General features: G+C 52.4%; 1 protein-coding gene across 1 annotated transcript; it reads left to right on the top strand.

Annotated features, from left to right (window-relative positions):
• Nucleotides 1–9,697: 9,697 nt before the first annotated feature.
• LOC107202663 (5-hydroxytryptamine receptor 7-like) lies at nt 9,698–18,604 on the top strand. The gene is made up of 3 exons (XM_015623602.3): nt 9,698–9,803; nt 10,701–11,248; nt 17,504–18,604. Exons 2-3 carry the CDS (start codon nt 10,740–10,742, stop codon nt 18,273–18,275), a joined length of 1,281 nt encoding a protein of 426 aa, XP_015479088.1. The 5' UTR covers nt 9,698–9,803; nt 10,701–10,739; the 3' UTR covers nt 18,276–18,604.
• Nucleotides 18,605–19,192: the final 588 nt, after the last annotated feature.

Raw genomic sequence — 19,192 nt, 5'->3', positions numbered from 1 at the left:
TGTTAGAAGAGAATCATCTTCTCTAATTGTTTTCCTGTCTAATTAAGGCATTGAAGGACCAAACCCTGGCCATTCCACTCGTGGCTGCAAAGAGCAAAACCAATGTTGTGGCCAGAGCAGAGGGGAGGGAGTTGTTGCAGTACAAGCTTTAGAATCACAAATTAGCACTTTTCCTCTTTGGCTTTTGGGTGTTTTCCTTTCACACTTCCTTGGCTGTGTCTTTCTTTGCCTTGTACAAAACGCTGCATGAGCTCGGATCGCTTGGCTCTGCTCTGATGTCACATTAAATATTGAAGAGCCTGTCCTGGGGGAGCTGCTGCCTTCTGCTCCCCATCTGCCTCTCCTGCAAAGAGCTGCTGGCTTGGAGAGTCTGCTCTTCATCCACGAGACAAATTCCTGCTGCTGCAGGAGCAGTGCCCCTTACTCAGCCACAGAAGGGGAGCAAAATGCAAAGAGTTGGGGAAAACAGCTTGAAAATAAAGTCTCTCCCTCCTGATCTGAGTGATGCTGGCACTTAGGGAGAACCAGGAGCTCTGCAGCAGTTTGTGATGTGATCAGGGTCCTGCAGGAAATCCTCAGATCAAATTCAACACCTGGGGGGTTGATTTCAGTGCTGCAGAGGCTTTTGGGAGGGCTGGGAGGAGTTCTCATCTGCCCAGCAGTGAGAGTTGGTGTCTTGGAATGCCTGTTTGAAGTTTTCCATGGCTGGATGGGCTGGGTGGTTCTGCAGGGTCTGTGGGAGTGAGAGCAGAGGTGGCTGGAGCAGAGAGCCCCAGTGCTGGGGGTGAGCCCAGCCCGTGTCCCCTCCTGTCTGGGGGCTCTGCTGGCACCTCTCTGCTCTGCAGTTCTCAAATCTGGGACCACTGGCTTGGAAAGGCACCTCCAGGCCTGCTTGAGCAGGGTTTTATGGGATTCACATCTTCATGGAATCGTGGAATGGGTTGGATTGGAAAGGAGCTTGAAGCTCATCTCATTCCACCCCCTTCAGGGCAGGGACATTTCCACTGTCCCAGGCTGCTCCAAGCCTCATCCAGCCTGGCCTTGGGCACTTCCAGGGATCCAGGGGCAGCCACAGCTGCTCTGGGCACCCTGTGCCAAGGCCTGCCCACCCTCACAGGGAACAATTCCTTCCCAATATCCCATCTATCCCTGCCCTCTGGCAGTGGGAGCCATTCCCTGTGTCCTGTCCCTCCAGGCCCTTCACTGCAGAGTTTCCCTTGCCCTGGCAGCTCCCTCCCTCCTCCTCCACTTCTGATATTGAAGAGTTACAATAATTTAGTGGCCAAGTCTGGAAGCTGCAGGCACTGGGATGTGTTGGATGTGTCCATCTCGGAGCTGGGCCATGCTCTGAGGTGCCCAGCAGGTCCAAGTGGGTTTATTCCCATGGGAGAAGGAAAGATCCAGCTGCAGCCACTGGGGAGTGAGGAGCTGCTGATTGACCCCAGCAGGGTTTAGCCTGTGGTGCCTGGTGGAGCCACCCTGGTTTAATCAGGGACTGAGGGCTCTGCTATTCTTGGAGGTGTTTATCCCCTCCTTTCCCTGTCCTCTTTATTGGTGTGACTTTGTGCCTTGTCCCCACAAAGGAAAGATTGGACTCGGTGATCCTTGTGGGTCCCTTCAAAGTCAGGAGATTCCATGATCCAGTGAGATGTTAGCCCAGAAAACAGAAATTCTCTTCCTAAAAACTGCAACATTTCAGCTGCTAAAAACCCCAAACTTTATCCCAAGTGCCCCCTCAAATTAATGCAAACCAACCTCTTCCCCATGATCCCACCTGAGAAAAGCATATCCTAAATACATAAATATCTTAAATACTCCCTCATTTTCCCCTCCTGCTTTCCCTGGGGGGAGTGTAAATGCAGAAAAAGCTCTGTTTGAGAGGAGGAACCTTCCAGGGGCAGATCCAGCTCAGATCCAGCCCTGCTTCCCCTTTCCCCGCAGCCTGGGGTGGATCTCCAGTGATGTGTGGGCTCATTTCCCCCCCATGATGTTTAACTGGTTAAATCCTTCTCCAGAGGGAGTCCAGGAGGTCTCCCAGGATTCTGAGAAAGGCTTTTAAATGAGGGAGATCCCTGTTGAGGGATTTCTGGCCCACAGATATTGCTCTTGCTAAAGAGGCTCTCCCAGCACGTGTCCCTGATCTGGTGTTGATTTTCCAGTGAAGGATTTCTTTTGATAAGAGTCACTTTGGGGGGAAAGGGAGGGAGAGGGAATTCCTTGGTTGTATAAGGAAGCTCTGTATTTAAAATGGAAATAAAAAAGAAATATGCTGTTTATATATTTCTACTTTTTGCCCAATCCCTGTCTTTTCTTTGATCTGAAGTTCCCAGCACAGCCTGGATTTCTCTCCTGGTGCTGAGGGTGTTTCTCTGGGGACTGGGGACATTTGTGTAATCCCCAGCACTTGGAGCATTTGAGCATCCCAGCTGTGACTGTAAGAGCACATGTCTAACATGTGAGAGTCTGGGGAGCCAAAAATTGAATTATTTCATCATTTAATGGGGAATAACTGCACCTTTTACGTGATTTGGTGCACTGGGAGCATCTGGAGCTGGCTCTGACTTCCTTGGCATCACCCAAAGCAGAGATGAGCCCAAACCCTGGTGAATATTGTCATCAGGAGCCTGGGAATGAGCCACTTCTCCAAGGAGTGAATTTGTTACCTGCCACAGCATCCAGCATCCTTTAACTCAGGGATCCTGGAGGAGCTCACCAGGACACGAGGTTGAGGTGAGGCTGGAATGGCTGTGAGGGTCTCACAGCAGGATCTGGGACAATCCAGAGCCTTTAAACTTGTCCCAGGTCTCCAGCCACTGCATTTCCCCAGGTTCTGTGGATTCCTCCTCCTGCTCTGGCCTTCATCAGCAGGAACTGCCCTAAAGCAATGCTGGTGACTCTCATATAAATAAATCTTTGTATTAAAACAATCCAAATTCATAAATGGAAAAAGGGGGAGCAGTTTGGGTGGTGTTAAATTGAGGGGGGGCTGTTGAACGTGTGGGTTGCCCCTGATTTTTGGGATGGGAGATGCTCCCTGCTCTGCCATGGGGATTGCTGGGATGTCCCAACCCAGGGCTGCTCAGGCACAGGCTGGAAAGCCCCAAAACTGGACAGAAGAACTGGGGAGAGGTGTTTGTGCTCGAGCAGAGCCCCGTGGGGTCCTGCAGATCCCTGGGGGTGGGTGCTGAGCAGCGGGAAGGAGGCGGGAGGGACGTGTTTGGCACCTTCTGGATGTCACTGCACGGATTTCTGTGCCAAATGCCCCTGCTCAGAGCAGATTTTATAATAGAATTGGTTTAAATTGGGGAGGGTCAGGGTCAGGTGGGGACATGTCTCCCTCACATTGTCCTTCCTTCCCCACCTGCTCTGCCAGGAGGTTTGAAATGCGAGATGGCCAAAAATTTCATGGATAAAATATCCAAGGAAGAGCCAGGCCCCAGGGATGTGATGTGTGGGTTTGCCCTGTGCCACAGAGGGCATGGAAAAAGGGATTATTTAGGGTGGCTGCATCTTCAAACTGATGCTTTTGTCAGTAATTTTTCCCTCCTCAATCTCCTGCTTTGGTTTAAACTAAAAAGGGAGTTGGAATATTCCTCCCTTCGCTTCCCAGCCCTACAAAGAACTGGAATCTCTTCCTGGAGTGATGCAGGTGTGGCAGGGTCTGTCACAGCCCCCAGATATCCACATGCCACTGCAGCAGAGCTGGGGAGAAGGAACCAGTTAAAATTCCCTGTTCCCTGAATTCTGGGGGGATGCAGAACCCGGAGATGGACCAGGAGAGAAAGCAGCAGAAACGCTGCAGCCAGCCAGGGGTCAGAAATCTGAATTTCTCAGTGTATGAGCCAAAAAAATCAATTAATTGTAGTTGATTGGGTTATTTTGTTTGGTTTTTTTTTTTAAATGTTCGGGGTGGATTTTGTGATTGTTTCTGTCCCTGAGCCTTCCCCGGCACCAAAACCTGCTGGCTTTTGCCGGGATTTTGATGTGCTGAGAGCCGGTGCCATCTAGGGGACAGGGAGAGCAGGGACAGGGAGCAGAAACCGGGATGGGTTTCACCTCCAAACCCCCAAAATCTGCTCCAACCTCCGGAGAGCCTCAGCCCAAGCCCTCTCCATCAGCCGGGCACGGAGAACCCCAGGCTCAGAGTGGGAATTTGGTGGGTGCAGGGCTTGACTCGAGCTCCAGCAGCCCCAAATCCTGCGTGGAGAGCAGAAATCACGGAATGGTTTTGGTTGGAAGGACCTTCAAGCCCCTCTCATTCCATGGGCAGGGACATCTCCCGCTATCCCAGCCCCATCCAACCCGGCCTTGGGCGTTGCCTTCAAGCAGCACCTTCTGCCCAAAAAAGCCAGGGACCAAAAAAAAGTTGGCAGAAAAGTTTTTCTTGGGGAGGTTTGGTCCGAGGGGTTCAGAGCCCTGCGAGATCCCTGTCCCAGCTCTCGGCTGGCCTCGGTGTCCTGCAGCAACCCTCCCTCCTCCTGCTGCTCTCCACAGCTCCTGCTCTCCTTTAGGAAAGCTTTGGCCAGGAGGGTTTGTTCTGCATCCCCGCTGGGGAGGACCCAGAGGTGTCACAGATCACAGAATTATTTAGGGTGGAAAAGCTCTCTAAGGTCATCCAGTCCGGCCGTTCCCCCAGCACTGTCCCCTGTCCCCAGGTGCCACCTCCACACGGCTCCTCAATCCCTCCAGGGATGGGGACTCCAGCTGGGCAGCTGTGCCAGGGCTGGACAACCTTTTCCATGAAGAAATCTTCCCAAATATCCAATTTACACCTCCCCTGGCCCATCCTGAGCTGTTCCCTCTCCTCCTGTCCCTGTTCCCTGGGAGCAGAGCCCGACCCCCCCGGCTGTCCCCTCCTGGCAGGGAGTTGTGCAGAGCCAGAAGGGCTCTCCTGGAGAACTCTGAGCCCCCAAAATAAATCTGTCATCTTACTGCACATACCTAAACCCAGGCTCTTCCCAAACCTATGGAAAAGGTGGATGGGAGAGCAGTAGGTGGGAAAAGCTGCACTTCCATCACTTGGAATAAACATCAGCACTAAGGAAAACCAGTAAAACCAGTAAGAATCTGTCAGATGGGTGAGTACAGCCTGGAGCTGCAGGGCTGAGGGGTTTGTGTTGGACACTTCACTTCTTTTCACTCCTTCCCATTTCAGGTTTTTGGGGTTTTCCCCTACCTTCATCAGCCCCCCTGGAAATCCTTTTGGCACCCACCATGGGCAGCTTCAGGGTGGACAGGAGAGCTGTGACAGACAGAAAATTTGCTGTCAGGAGCTTCTCTTCCACCACCTCATCCCCAGATATCCCCTCCAGCTCATCCCCATCTCCCCAGTATAATTTTTCTTCTTTTTTTATTCTGGTTTACTTCTTCTCACACGTGGATTTCTCAGTCTCTTGTGAGCTGAGCTCTTTTGGAATACTCTCTTATGAGGAGTTCTGTTTATTTCAGTTCTCAGGGTCAGGAAGAAAACTCCAAAGCTCGTTAGGATCTTGTTTCTCATTTTTATTAGGATGTTATCACAAAACTTGGCAGGTCTCTCCAGACTTTCTGCACAAGTTCAATTCACTGCAACCTGGCACATTTTGGCTCTGATGGCACCAAATGGCTCTGAACTATGCAGCTTTTTTTATTTTTATACTTGTCTAATTAAAATAGACACATAAATTATTTTTCTTAATGACCCAATGACCCATCAAGTGTGTGCTGCACTGGGACATTTTCTATCCAATCACTCATTATTACCCAAAAACCTCTAGAAGAAGAACATGAAGAAGAAAGAAGGAAAAGAGACAACATTTTAAATCCTTTCTCCTTTTCTCAAATCTTTTCTTAAATCTCTTTTCTTAAATATTTTCTCCTGCTTTCTAAACTAACTTAAACTCTAAACTTTAACTTTTTCACCCAGTGACTTAAGAAAACTTTAATTGACACACTCACACTTTTAGCTTTTCTATCTAACTTTAGCAGTTGTTTCCATGTATCACCATGAAAACACGCTCATGAATTTCACATTGTATGAAATTGAGTGTTTTTCTGGGTGTCAGAGTTAAGGATCAGAAAGGAGGGCACACACTCAGTGTCTCAGACCCCGACACCCAGGGCAGTCCCAGCTTTGCAGGACACCGGGAGGATGCTCTGGGCACATCTTTCCCTGATGGAGAGCGGGGACATCTCCTGAGGGCCCTTCCAGGTAACCCAAATTTGTAAATGCTGGTGATTAAAAGCTGCCTGTTGTCTGTGCAGAATCCAGCAGAGGGAGTGTGGCTGCACGGAACAGGATTAAAACGCTCTTCAGCAAATCCACCTTTTGGAGATGAATTATCGGGATGTCTCCTTTGGATGGCGTTTTCCCGACATTTCCAACTCTTCCCCACCTGCTCAAAGTGCAAAATGCATTGGGAGCCTTTAAAAACAACTGCAAAGTTTCATTTATTATTATATTTTTTCTATTTTAATTAGGACCAATAAGGAAAAAAACACCCCAAAATCCTATCTCAGAGTTTTAAATCATCGGTAAATCATTAAATTACATCCCAAGGGGATGGGATTGGACCCCAAGGCAAGGGATTAATTTCTGGGAGATCCAACCCTCTCTTGGTTACCACGTTCCTACCACATTTTTCTTTTGTTTGACTCCAGGGAGATGTTCCTGGTGCTCATCAGGGGCTGTTTTTGGGAGAGCCTCAGAGGGAAAGCAGGAGATGCCCAGGTGGGATTTGGGTCACTAAAACACCTCCGTTTTTGTTATTTCTGATCACAGCCACGGGAGTGGCACCGCAGCACCTGCAGAGAAGGTTTGGATACCCCATCCCCAATTTCCCTGGAGGTAAAATCCACCCTTAGAGATGCTCCTTGAGAGCTGAGAGTCCCAAGGGATGAATTTTATCCATCTGGGCAGGCTCTGCCTGCTGGGAGGGAGAAATGTCAACATCTGTGTTGCAGGGAAGGTTGCCTCGGGATGCTGGTCCTGGAAACACCGGCAGGTTGAAGACCCTGGAGTAAATGAGATTTATCCAAATTTGCATATTAATAACTGCGCCTATTACCTCTCCATTAGACTTAATAGGGCACAATATTAACAATTAATTGTTAATAAAATAGCCCTTTCATGGCCATTTGTACACGAAAATGGAATAATAGATTTGGGCATTGCCTTCCTGAGGTGCTGGGAGGATTTTGGTCACCCCTCCCGTGCTGCAGGTGCAGAGGGAAACTTTTTATTTTGTGTTTTCTGCTTCCCGGCTTTGTTTGGCAGGGATAATCTTCCTTGGGGTTCATCCCACCTCACCCCAGCGACATCCCTGCTCCTCCAAAGGCAGAAAGCTCCGGTGAGTGCTGAGCTAAGGCACGCTGGCCATTTCCTCCCCTAATTGCCATTAAATGCAATTAGTGCTTCCCAGCTCGCCCCAGGAGCAGTGTCTCAGCAAGGTCACCGTGGCCTGGGGCTGCAGAAATGCTGCACCAAGAGTTTTAGCCAGAAGAAGAATAATTATTTTAATTATTTCTTCACATGAAAATTGGCGTTTTCCCTTCTGTCCTCCCCAAAATCAACCCAAGCAAAGCCTGTGTCCTCTGTCTGCTCGGTGAGTGTCCCATGAGCTGGGAGTGACCCTCTGCCCCTGTTTTTGCAGGAATTTCCTCGCTCCTCAAGTTGTGAGTGCAGCTCATTTCCCTGGAAAAATGGGGGGAACTCCCCTCTGGAGTTCCCAGAGCCGCAGGAGGTCTGAAAGGGAAGAGCTGTAGGTTGTATCCTACAGGAATGGGGCTGGGATGAGATAGAGAGAGGTGAATTCTACTCCCTGGAGCTCTTGCAGGGTTTTGAAGCTCTGCCAAAAGTCCTGGAAGGCCAGAGCAAAGGGCCCGGGAAGCTCCTCACCTCTAAAATCCCCTTTTCTCCCTCATTGCTCTCTGCCAGGACCTGAACTCGACCTCTGTGCATGAACCAGCTGCTTCCCAGCGATGCCTCGAGAGGAAAAAATCCTTCCCTGTCTCTCCTTAGTGCGCAGGAGCTCCCTGCCGTGGTGTTCTCCCAAAGGCAGCCTCCAGGGAAGCTGGAAAAACCCCTCCAGGCTGGAAAAAATCCCTCCAGGCTGGAAAAAATCCCTCCAGGCTGGAAAAAAAACCCCTCCAGGTTGGAAAAAACCCCTCCAGGCTGTCCCCCCATCCTGTATCCTTCCTCTAACCCCTCTCCCAGGGGTGGGAGCAGATCTGTGGCTCGGGCTCAGATTGTTTCCCTGAATTTCTCCAGGCGTCTGGCCACAGACTGAGCTGCTCCTTAGGGGGTGTTTTTCTCCTTGGCTGAATTTGTCGGGGTTTGGAGACCGCAGCATCCGGCGGTTCCCGCAGCAGGGAGTGCTGCAGATCCCTTTTCTCCTCCTTGGAAATCCCGGGTGTATTTGGCAGATCTCAGTGAGCTCCCACTCCCCAGGCCGTGCAGGGTTTGTGCATCAGCCCCATCCCAGCCTGGCTCGTCACCGCTCTGGAGAGGCCGGGAAAAAAAAATCCCCACCTGTCACGGAAAAAAAAAAATAAAAAGAATATAAAAAAATTAAAAATAATTCCGGAGCTCCTCCAGCACGTCCTGGCCTGGCGAGGAAGCTATTTTCACCAGCCTCCCACACACGCCGCGATGCTCGAGCAGCAAAGGAGGAACCCCAGCGTTAAGCGCAGCTTTAGCAGCCCTGGCTTAGCTCACCGGCGCTTTCCTTGCAGATTCACCGCTTTGGGGTTTTTTTTTCCGGGAACATCTGTCCCAAAAATTCCCCGGGGATGGGTGCCGGCTCTGCCCGGAGGTGATGCAGCGCTTGGCATCGCTGAGGTTTAAAGGTGTTTTTCCCAGCCCTCCAGGCAGTTCTGGGAGGAGATTCCCAGCTCGCTCCCGAAGCGCTGAGCTCGGGGCAGGGCGTGGGGAATCGCTTCCCGAGCCTGCGGACACATCCACGGGCACATCCCCGCACCTCTGAACTCGCCCATCCCGAGGGATGCAGGACGGGCCCCGCACTGCCCATCCCCCCGGGAAGGCAGCAGAGGGGCTGAATTCCCGAGGGAATGACCCTTGGGAACAACCGATGGAGGAGATGGCTCTGCTCCGCATCTTCCACCCCAGGAGGAGCGGCAAACTCTGACTGACGTCTGGTGACCTGGCTTGAAATATCAGAGCGATCCCAGCTCCAAAGTCCCCGCGGAACATTTGGTGGGGAGGGAAGTGGATGTGGATCTATCCATGTTCTTTCCTGGGTTTTTTTATAGTCTCTGTTTCGGTTTTCCTAGGGTTAGGAAAGGTTCATCTTTAGGGATCTGCCCCTCCCTGGCTGTTTGCAGCTCCTCAGCGCGGAGCTGAAGGAGCACGGGACCCGCTACAAGCCAGGAGGGCTGGAAAAATGCATGGAACGAGGAACGAAACCCTCTCCTGTAAAATAATCCTTAAAGAAAAAGAAAATCACGGGGAAGGGCGCCTTTCCCCGTGCCTGCCCTCCTTGCTGGGTTCCAGGCTGCTTCTGCTGCCTCTCAGCGCTCCGAGGCATCTCCTCAAGTTCCAGCCTTTCCCTCCAGATCCTCACACGCTCCCCGCTCCCTCCCATCGCCGCAGGATCCAGCCTGGACCCCCCGCCCCGCTCTTTGCTCCTCCCCGGGGCTCCGAGGGACCATCTGGGTCCCTGCCCGGCAGAGGCGAGGGGAGGGCGGTAGGAGGGACCGGCGAGGCGGGGAGGGGAGAAGGATGCTCCGGGGGTGGCTCTTTGCTTCCCCGCCTGCCCGGAGCTCGCAGGGGCTCGCCTGGAGGATGTCTCACCCCCTCGGCACAGGTAACTCCGGGACCCCCCATGGCCGCAGCCGGGGGATGCTGAAAAGGGGGGGAAGGGGTCGCAATCCGGCTCGGATTGAAACAAAACTTCCAGGGGAAAATGGGGTTTGAAACAAAACAAACAAACAACAACAAAAAGAGGATGTAGGTTTGTGCATGATGCTCGGAGCATCCAGGGGTGAGTCCTGCCCTGAAGTTTCCTTGCGGATGGCCGGGAATTACTTGCAGGGGTGGAATCCCGGGGGTGGGAGCGCGGCCGCGGCTCTCCGAGCCTTTTCTGCTGTGCGTGGTGGTGATGCTCAGGCTCCGGGAACGAGCTGGGATGCCTGGGCTGTGCGTGGTACCCTGGGGTGCTACGTGCCAGGGATCCGCTCCCGCTGCCACCCCGTGGCTACCGACAGCTCGCGTGTGGCCACTGCCTGCCAGGAGCAGGGATTTGCGGTCCCGGCTTTGAAGTTGGCGTGTGCCACGGGCAGGGGGCTGTGCCCGCACTGTGGCTCGTGTTGTCGCATCCGCTCCCGTATCCACAGAGGAGGCTCTGCGAGGGATTAAATGTATGGATGCAGAGGAGAAGTGCAACAGCAGCGGGCACAGCTCGGCAGGGAAACACGATCCACAATCCGTTCTCTCTCTCCTGGAAAAGCGCATGAATGGTCAGGGAGATGTTGCAGGCAGCCCGTGCTCCTTCCCAAGTGGAGAGCGGCTTCCTCCAAGCATCCCCCGGCAAAATGCGTGTCCTTAAGGAGACTTGGGAAGCGGCAGGCACGTGAGATGCAGCCGCAGCTTTGGGGAGGCAAGACAGGGGTGGAGGAGGGTGGTGACGGTGGGGGAGAGAATGAGAGGATATTCGGTTTTCTTCGCCCTGCTTGTGACAAGATGTTCTGGTTTGTCACCGGAGGTGCCACTGCTGGGGGAGCGCTCGTGCCGAGCTCGGAGCATGCTGCTGAGGGCCAGCCCCAGGAGGTTTCTGGAGCAGCACCTTCTCCTGGTGGAGAGCGCAGAGCAGCAGCGGCCGGCTCGGGAACCGCTCCCCAATCCATTCATGACTGAGGAACCCCCCGCCCCAGCCGAGCCCGAGCTGCCGCCCTCCAACCTCACCAACGCCACGGACTGCGGCGAGGAGATCCTGCTCTATGGGGACACCGAGAAGGTCGTCATCGGGGCCGTGCTCTCCATCATCATCCTCATGACCATCGCCGGCAACGGGCTGGTCATCATCTCCGTGTGCATCGTCAAGAAGCTCCGGCAGCCCTCCAACTACCTGGTGGTGTCCCTGGCCGCCGCCGACCTGTCGGTGGCCTTCGCCGTCATGCCCTTTGTCACCATCACGGACCTGGTGGGGGGCGAGTGGCTCTTTGGGAAGGTGTTTTGCAACGTGTTCATCGCCATGGACGTGATGTGCTGCACCGCCTCCATCATGACCTTGTGCATCATCAGCGTGGACAGGTGAGGCAGGCCCGGGCTGTGCCCCGCGCTCAGATGGGCTCTGGGTGTTTCGGGAGGTTGGGGGGCTCTAGAATCGTGTTCCTGGTTGGATCAGTGCTCCTGGAGGTGTTTTTCCAGCTGATGGGGGTTTTCTGTGGGAATTCAGTGCCTCATTCCCTTTGGAAGAGCTGGGCTCAGGGTGTTTTCTCAAGTAACTTCCCTAAGTTACTTCTTTAGTCTTCCCCCTTTTGGCAGCTGCCTCACATTGTTCTTGAGGAACAGCACCTGCTTTCTATCCATGGAAGGTGCCTGGGCCATGAAACCACTCAAGAAATAATAATCAAAAAAAGCAACCCAGATTCACTTTGGAAATCCAGGTTCCAGGGCTTCTGGAGCCAATCCTGTGGGATTCTCTGCTGCTCCCTGGACTCGTGCCTTGCCTAAGGATGTCAGCAGCTCCCCACACCCCATCCCAAGATCCCAAACCCCCTGGTTTAGCTCAGTGGGCGCATTTGTGAGGATTTACTGGCTTCACCTCCCACACCTGGAGCCGGGAGGGAAAGGCTAAGCCTGCCTGGCAAAGTGGCCAGGCTTGGACAAGTCAGCACCTTGGTGGCTCTAATTTTAGCAGCTGCGTCATCGGGGCCATGGCGCTGACGAGCCGGTGGCCGGGGCTGACGTGTGCTGGCATCTCGGGGGGTCGCTTTGGGCTGAGCTGGCACTGCTGGGCTGGGCTGCTTCAGGAGCAGCAGCTCAGGGGAGGGACACATCCCACATCTGAGATGTGCCCTTTCAGCTGTGCCACCTCCCCGGTCACCTCGGCAGGTGTGACAGCGGGTGACAAAGCAGAAAGGACAGGGAAAATCTGCTGCTGCTTGACATCCCCCCCAGGGCACGCCAGCAGCGAGTCCTGCTCAGAAACCTCCATCCCCACCAGCCACTGCTCCCCTGGGAGCTGCAGATCCACAGCCCTGGGCAGCTCTGAGCTGCTGCTAGAGAGAAAAACCCCTGCCAGGCCACAGGCGAGGTTCAGCTCTTCTGCTGAACTTGCTTTATTTTAATAATTTTCCTGTCTGGAAAAAAAAAAGAAAAAAGCAGGCGTGCTTAGAGCTGGCAGGAGCCTGACTTGGTGAGAGGGAAGGGATGAAATGCAGGAATTAAATGTGTCAGTGCTTCCTCCAGTGGGTAAGGAGCAGGGCAGTGGCTACACACTAACCAGACTGGCTTTGCTTGAAAATTTCCTTCTCCTTCTCCTTCTCCTTCTCCTTCTCCTTCTCCTTCTCCTTCTCCTTCTCCTTCTCCTTCTCCTTCTCCTTCTTTCTCCTCCTCCTCCTCCTCCTTCTCTTTTTCTCCTTTCTTTTGCCTTGCCTCCCCTTTTCCCTCTTTCCCTTTTCTCTTTTTCCCTTTCCCCTTTCATTTTTCCTTGGCCAAGCATGTCAACAAGTCTTCCCACCCCATCCCAAATCCCCAAAAACTCAATACATGCAATCCTTCTTTTCTCCTTCTTCCCTTTCCTTCCTCTTCCCCATCTCTTCCCTTTTCCTTCCCCTCCTTTCCCAGCCAACCAACTCCACCCCATCTCATTCCGATCCCTCTGAGCACGACTTTTCCAAACACACACACAAACAGAGAGATCTTTCCCCAGAAATCCTTGCCATGGATTCCACTCCTCCATCACATCCCTCCCACCCAGTGTCACTGCTCCGGGGAGCAGATCCACATCCAAGGACACCGTGCAGGCAGATCCTGAGTTTGCTGTCACTTTGTCTTTCCTGGGAAGGAGAGAGGGAAAAGCTGTGTCCCAAGAGGTTGTCCAGGAGCCTGAATTTTCTGGCATGGGCTTGTCCCTCGTGTGTTGGCACAGGAACTGCACCCGTGATGAGTTTGCTCCCAGAACTTCCTCCTCCCCTCACCACAGGTCTGATGGGGAAGCTGAGTGGTTGCAGGGCAGTTGGCTGGAATGTATTTCCAGCTGGGAAAGGAGAAAAACAGCAAGGACTGAGCAGAGGGAAGGGATGGGACTGTCCCCCAGGCTGTGCCCACCTGGTTCTGGGTGGGAGGAAGGACAACCTGCAAGAGCTGGAGCTTGAGGAGGGAATAGGAATTATTGGGATGTTCTTCCCGCTCAAGGATCCCCAGGAATGGGCTGGGAGCTGTGTGAATCATCCCGGGGCAGTGTCCCACATCCACCCAGCATCCTCAGGCAGTGCGTGGAGGTGGACTGAGGATCCAGGGTCATGTCTGGATCTCCAGGTCAGCCCTGAGCCTGGGATGGGCAGGATTCTTGGTTTGACTCTTGATGGGAACATCAAAATCACAATTCTCAATTTCTGTGCTGATACAACCAAAAACCAAAAGCACAAGGAGAGCTGAGCTTGCAGAGTCCCTGAAAAACCTGCTCCAAAAAGAGATTAAATTGTTATCTCAGTGAGGCATCAACCCAAACCTCCCCCAGGGATAGGGACCAGCTCTTCCTCCTGCCCTGTGAGGAAGAAGAGGAAAAGCCCTTGTGCTTCTCGGAAATAGAAAATATTTCCTCTGGTTCTGTCCTGAATCCAACTTGGTCAGCACTGCCAAGGAGGAGGCCCTGCTTTTATTGATGGCTGAAGTGTCCTCAATATTTTGCTTAGCTTAGATGGAAAAGCTACTTGGTTTGCCCAGGATGATGAGGACTATTAAAATGTAGGCTGCTGTTATTGATTATTAATGCCGAGCGCTTCCTAAAAGCCTCTCGATTGAAGCTGGTAGAACTAATCTTGTCTGAAGCGAGATTTGATTGATTTCCTTTGAAATCAGAAAAGAAAAATGCTGGAAACATCCATCTTCCTCTTATATTTTCCTTATGTAAAAGCCTGCCAATGTTGCAGATTTTTTAATGTCACAAACCAAAAACAAACCAACAAAAAAAAAATCCCCTCTTTTGGCTGCTCTGCTTTGATGAAACTCCATAAAAATGCCAAGGAGCTGACAAAAGGAGCTCCCCAAAGCCCACACATAGCTTCTGGCATTCCTGGTGGAGAAAAAACTCTCCATCCATTTCCCAGGCAGCTCTACTGGGGCTCTCCTCTTTCCCTGGCAAGTATTTTCCACTCAAAATCAGATTATATTCTCCAAATCGGGGTCACCCTCAGTAAAAGGATGCCTCCCAAAAGTCAGTGGGATGAAAACCACACAGCGTTTTCCTGGATTGCCGTTCCCATGTCCTTCATCCAAATGTTTCCCAGGCTGGGTGGATCCCTGCTCTGTGTCTGGGATGGATCCCTGGGGTGATCCCAGCTCTGACTCAGGGCTTGGGCAGGTGTAGCAGCCTCCAGCTGCCTTTTGTTTCCTCCTCTCCTTCAGCAGGATGGGGCAGGAATGGCACCAGCTTGGAAATCGGGCAAGGAGCTTATTTTGGCTGCAGAGGAGGCAGGGAAAACTGTGGGGTCAAGGAAACCCTAATTCTGGGCTCATTTGTCCTCCTGTGTGAGTGGGGATTCACCTTTTCCCAGTTCACCAGCTGCAGGATGGAGAAAGGGGCACCTCAGAGAGGTTTGGGTTGTTTTCATTAGTCAATCCCTGGGATAATCATCCAACAACTGAAGGGGGCTTGCAGGGAAGCCAGAGAGGGACTTTTCATCAGGAAATGTAAGGACAGGACAAGGGCAGGGTTAGATGGGATATTGGGAAGGAATTATTCCCTGGGAGGGTGGGCAGGCCCTGGCACAGGGTGCCCAGAGAAGCTGTGGCTGCCCCTGGATCCCTGGGAGTGTCCAGGACCAGGCTGGATGGGGCTTGGAGCACCCTGGGACAGTGGGAGGTGTCCCTGCCATGGCAGGAGTGGAATGAGATGGTCCTGCAAATCCACACCGAGTGCGTAATTCCTGGGAATTGCCTTTTGTTATCTGATTACCCCTAAACCTGATTAGCAGCACAACACACACACAGAGAGCAAAACTAAAAAAAAAATTATTCAAAGGGAGAGAATTCCACTCGAATTCCACCGCCTGTCAGTGCCACCTCGCCTCCTGCAAACGCTGCCCTATTTTGAGGGTTTCCTGCTCGCTTCAAAATTATTACAAAGACCTCAGAACAGCCCCGTTTCCTCCAGCAGCGGCTGCACGAGGCACCCGCGGATGAAATGTGTCAGCTTTGCCTGCTTGTTAAACCTCGTCACCCCGCCTTTTCCTCTGCTAGCGCGTAAATTCCTTGAAGTTTCAGCGAATCCCAGGTGGATCAGCTCCCAAAGAAACCCGGGAATGGCATAAGAGGGGATGGCACCTGCTGGAAATGGATAATCTTGAATATTCCATCCAACCCAAACCATCCTGGAATTCTCTGAACATTGATGGTCACGGAGAGTTCTGGTTGGTTCTTGTGACTAAGGGCAGCTGAAAAGCTGCAGAGGAATAAGAATTTCTAAAGAATGCAGAGGAAAATAAGGAAAGAACAACCCAATGAATGAATTCAAACCCATTTTTATCAGGAAGGCAGGGGAGAAGACTTAGTCTCTCGATTTAGCAGTCAGGAGGGGAGGAGAAATCAAATTTTTTTAATATATTTTATTTCCATCTTCTAATCTGGGGGGACGATCTGGAAAAGCAAAATAACCAGGCAAGAGAAAATCTCCTAACACAGTGAGGCTGTCAGGAAAAAAATGCTCCAGCAGAGGTAAAATTCTCCATGGATATTTTCTCTTTTTTGCTCAGCTTTCAGCAGAAAGTACTCACAGAGCTGCTGTTCTCACTGCCCCTCTGGAGTGGCACCGTTTATCCAAGAACAATTAAGAGGTGATGTGTTCCTGCCTAAAAATTCCTGGCAGCAGGAGACTGGAATCAAAAAGGCTGTAACAGAACAGAAATCCATATGAGTGGCTCGAGGTTTTTGCTGGATTGATTGGAGCTGAATAGCAGGCAGATGTTTTCCAGGGGGAACGCTGGCTGACAGCAGCCAACATCCCCCCCTGATTTATTGCTTTACAATTCTAATTTACCAACAGTTGACACAATTTCTTTATCACACAAACCCCTCCAATAACAGACAGGATGGTTCATGTTTACACCCCGTGGCACAATGAGGAGCTGATGGAGGGTGCAGCCTCCAGCTCCTTTCAGGTAAAATAAAAGGTAACTCCTAACCCCAGGGGTCAGGATTGGGGGATCTGTGAGTCACCAGGTGTTCTGGGGATTTCTTACTCCAAACTCCACTCATTTTCCTCTTGAGGAGAGCTGGACTCCATCACTTCAGCAGCTACTGGCTGTGCAAGTGAGCAGATGGCTCCAGCTGCTTGGGTCATTCCTATTTGAGTTTCCAGAGGTCAGCAGCTTTCAGGGAGTTGTGCAGAGCCAGAAGGTCCCTCCTGAACCTCCTTTGCTCCAGGCTGAGCCCCTTTCCCAGCTCCCTCAGCCTCTCCTGCTGCTCCAGACCCTTCCCCAGCTCTGTTTCCTTCCCTGGACTCTCTTCAGCCCCTCAATGGCTTTCTTGCTGTGAGGGGCCCAAAAACTGCCCCCAAACAGCATTGTCCACCCTCCAGCTTTGCTTCCAGGGCTCACCCAGACACATCTTTAAGTCTTCCCAAAGCCAAGATTATTTCTTCGTCTCACAGGGCCATCTTAGCTCCAGGTTATATTTCTTCACCAACAAATAAGAGGAGGCTGTTGTGCTTCCCATTAAACACTGCTAGGAGTTATTCCTTTCATCTGGGGTCAGTCCTGTGGCACATCACCCTGAGCATCACCCATCCCTCTCCTGGGTGTCCCCTTGGCACAGGCAGCACTCTGGAGCAAGTTATGTGCCATGGCTGGAAGCTGTTGCGTGTTCTCTGTACAGAATAGTTCTGCTGGAAAAACAAAACTCTTAAAGCGTTTTTAATTCCTGAAAATGAAGCTTTTTTAAGCTTTTTTTATTCCCCAGGAGACCATGCAGAGTTTGGACTGCACTCAGCAGTTCAGTGACAGCTCGTGCTATGGACTCCCCATCCCTGGAAGTGTTCAAGGCCAGGCTGGATGGGGCTTGGAGCAGCCTGGGATGGTGGAAGGTGTCCCTGCCCATGGCAGGGGCTGGAATGGGATGGGCTTTAAGGTCTTTCCAACCCAGACCATTCTGTGATTCCACTCATGGGGTGATCACAGCAAAGTGGGGAATAAATTGGGGTGTTTCATCAAGAGATCACATGCCTGGGGAGATTTTCATTTGGTGAATCAATTTCTTGTCCCCTCTGAGGGCCAAAATTCTCTCAGAGCTGATTAGGAGTGAAAGCCACCCAACAGCACCCCTGACAACTCCTCCTTCCCGCAGGTACCTGGGCATCACGCGGCCGCTGACCTACCCCGTGAGGCAGAACGGGAAGCTGATGGCCAAGATGGTCTTCATCGTGTGGCTCCTGTCGGCCTCCATCACCCTCCCTCCGCTGTTCGGCTGGGCCCAGAACGTGACGGTGGAGCGGGTGTGCCTCATCAGCCAGGACTTCGGCTACACCGTGTACTCCACGGGCGTGGCCTTCTACATCCCCATGGCCGTCATGCTGGTGATGTACAGCCGCATCTACAAGGCGGCCAAGGTCAGCGCCGAGAAGCACCGCTTCATGAACTTCCCCAAGCACTACGAGGAGGAGGGCGTCTACTGCCTCGAGGCCTCCAGCCGCGCCCACCACAGCTCCCGGCGCACCAAAGCCGTGGAGGAATGCGCCACGCTCTCCAAGCTGCTCCGGCAAGACCGCAAGAACATTTCCATCTTCAAGCGGGAGCAGAAAGCCGCCAGGACCCTCGGCATCATCGTGGGGGCCTTCACGTTTTGCTGGCTGCCCTTCTTCCTGATGTCCACGGCGCGGCCGTTCATCTGCGGCATCCGCTGCAGCTGCATGCCCCTGCGGCTGGAGAGGACTCTGCTCTGGCTGGGCTACACCAACTCCCTCATCAACCCCCTCATCTACGCCTTCTTCAACCGGGATTTGAGGACTACTTTCTGGAACCTGCTGCGCTGCAGGTACAGGAACATCAACAGGAGGCTCTCGGCCGCCAGCATGCACGAGGCCCTGAAGGCCACGGAGAGGCACGAGTGTATCCTGTAGTGCCTGACCCACCGGCTCCTGCCTCTCCATGCCGGGTTCCTCTCTTCCCTGGCCTCCCAGGGGCTGGCAGGAGCCGCCCAGCCCCGCCAGACATTGCCACTGAGAGTGACGGCCCTTCCCCTCGCCCCGTGAGGAGCCGCGGTTTTCCTCACCCTGGGAACAAGTGGAGGGAACTTTGGGAACAGCCCTTCCTTCTCACTCTGTCCCAGCTGGGAGCAAGACCTGGGGTGTTCAAGGTCTACCAACGACTGTGGGCAAGTCACACCACCTTTCTGTGCCTCAGTTTACCCATCTGTTATTAAAATTTAAAAAAAAAAAAAAAAAGGGGGGGGAAAGAAACCCTCCCTGCCAACCAACCAAACGAAAAGAAACCCCTTGAAACTTGATAAGACTGTAGCTCTCCACCTTTAAAAAGGGCTCTAAGGTCTGTGGAGGGCACACAAAATCCCGTGTAAAGACAACACTGGCTGCACTTCTCTGTGGAATCTGACAGCAGCTCCGTTCTACACCCAAGCCCCCGGTGCCATCCCAGCTTATCCAAACCCTTTTCCCCGATGTAATTGCATTTCACACCCCGAGCTCATGTCCAGGTTTGCACGTCAGAGCAGAAATACCAATGACCCCGTTTCCCCCCACACTGTAGCACTGCAGTACTTGAAGGAGACGAATTTGCAGGATGAAACACAAACGAACACAGAGTTTCCTTTATGGTTGGATAGGGAAGTTTGACGCCTCCTCCTCATCAGGGCAATGATCAGAGAGCGAAGCCAGTTGTGTTTATTGGGTTGTACTGTAATTCATTCCCAGACAAGTGACGTGTGTTCATCATTTGTGGCTAATTGACTCCATAAAAGCACGCTTTGGTTGACAACAGAAAAAAGCATATAATTTCCCTGACAGCTTTACGGTGTTTCAGT

This window comes from Parus major, chromosome 4, assembly GCF_001522545.3.
Source record: "Parus major isolate Abel chromosome 4, Parus_major1.1, whole genome shotgun sequence".
In the NCBI taxonomy this organism is placed as follows: domain Eukaryota; kingdom Metazoa; phylum Chordata; class Aves; order Passeriformes; family Paridae; genus Parus; species Parus major.
Note: the sequence above shows the minus strand (reverse complement) of the source record. Positions and strands in the feature narration are given on the sequence as shown.

Excerpts from the sequence above, each read along its gene's own strand:
- LOC107202663 (XM_015623602.3), top strand. The coding sequence starts at position 10,740 with ATGCTGCTGAGGGCCAGCCCCAGGAGGTTTCTGGAGCAGCACCTTCTC. Across the intron at positions 11,249-17,503 it reads TGCATCATCAGCGTGGACAG|GTACCTGGGCATCACGCGGC; the intron begins GTGAGGCAGGCC and ends TCCTTCCCGCAG.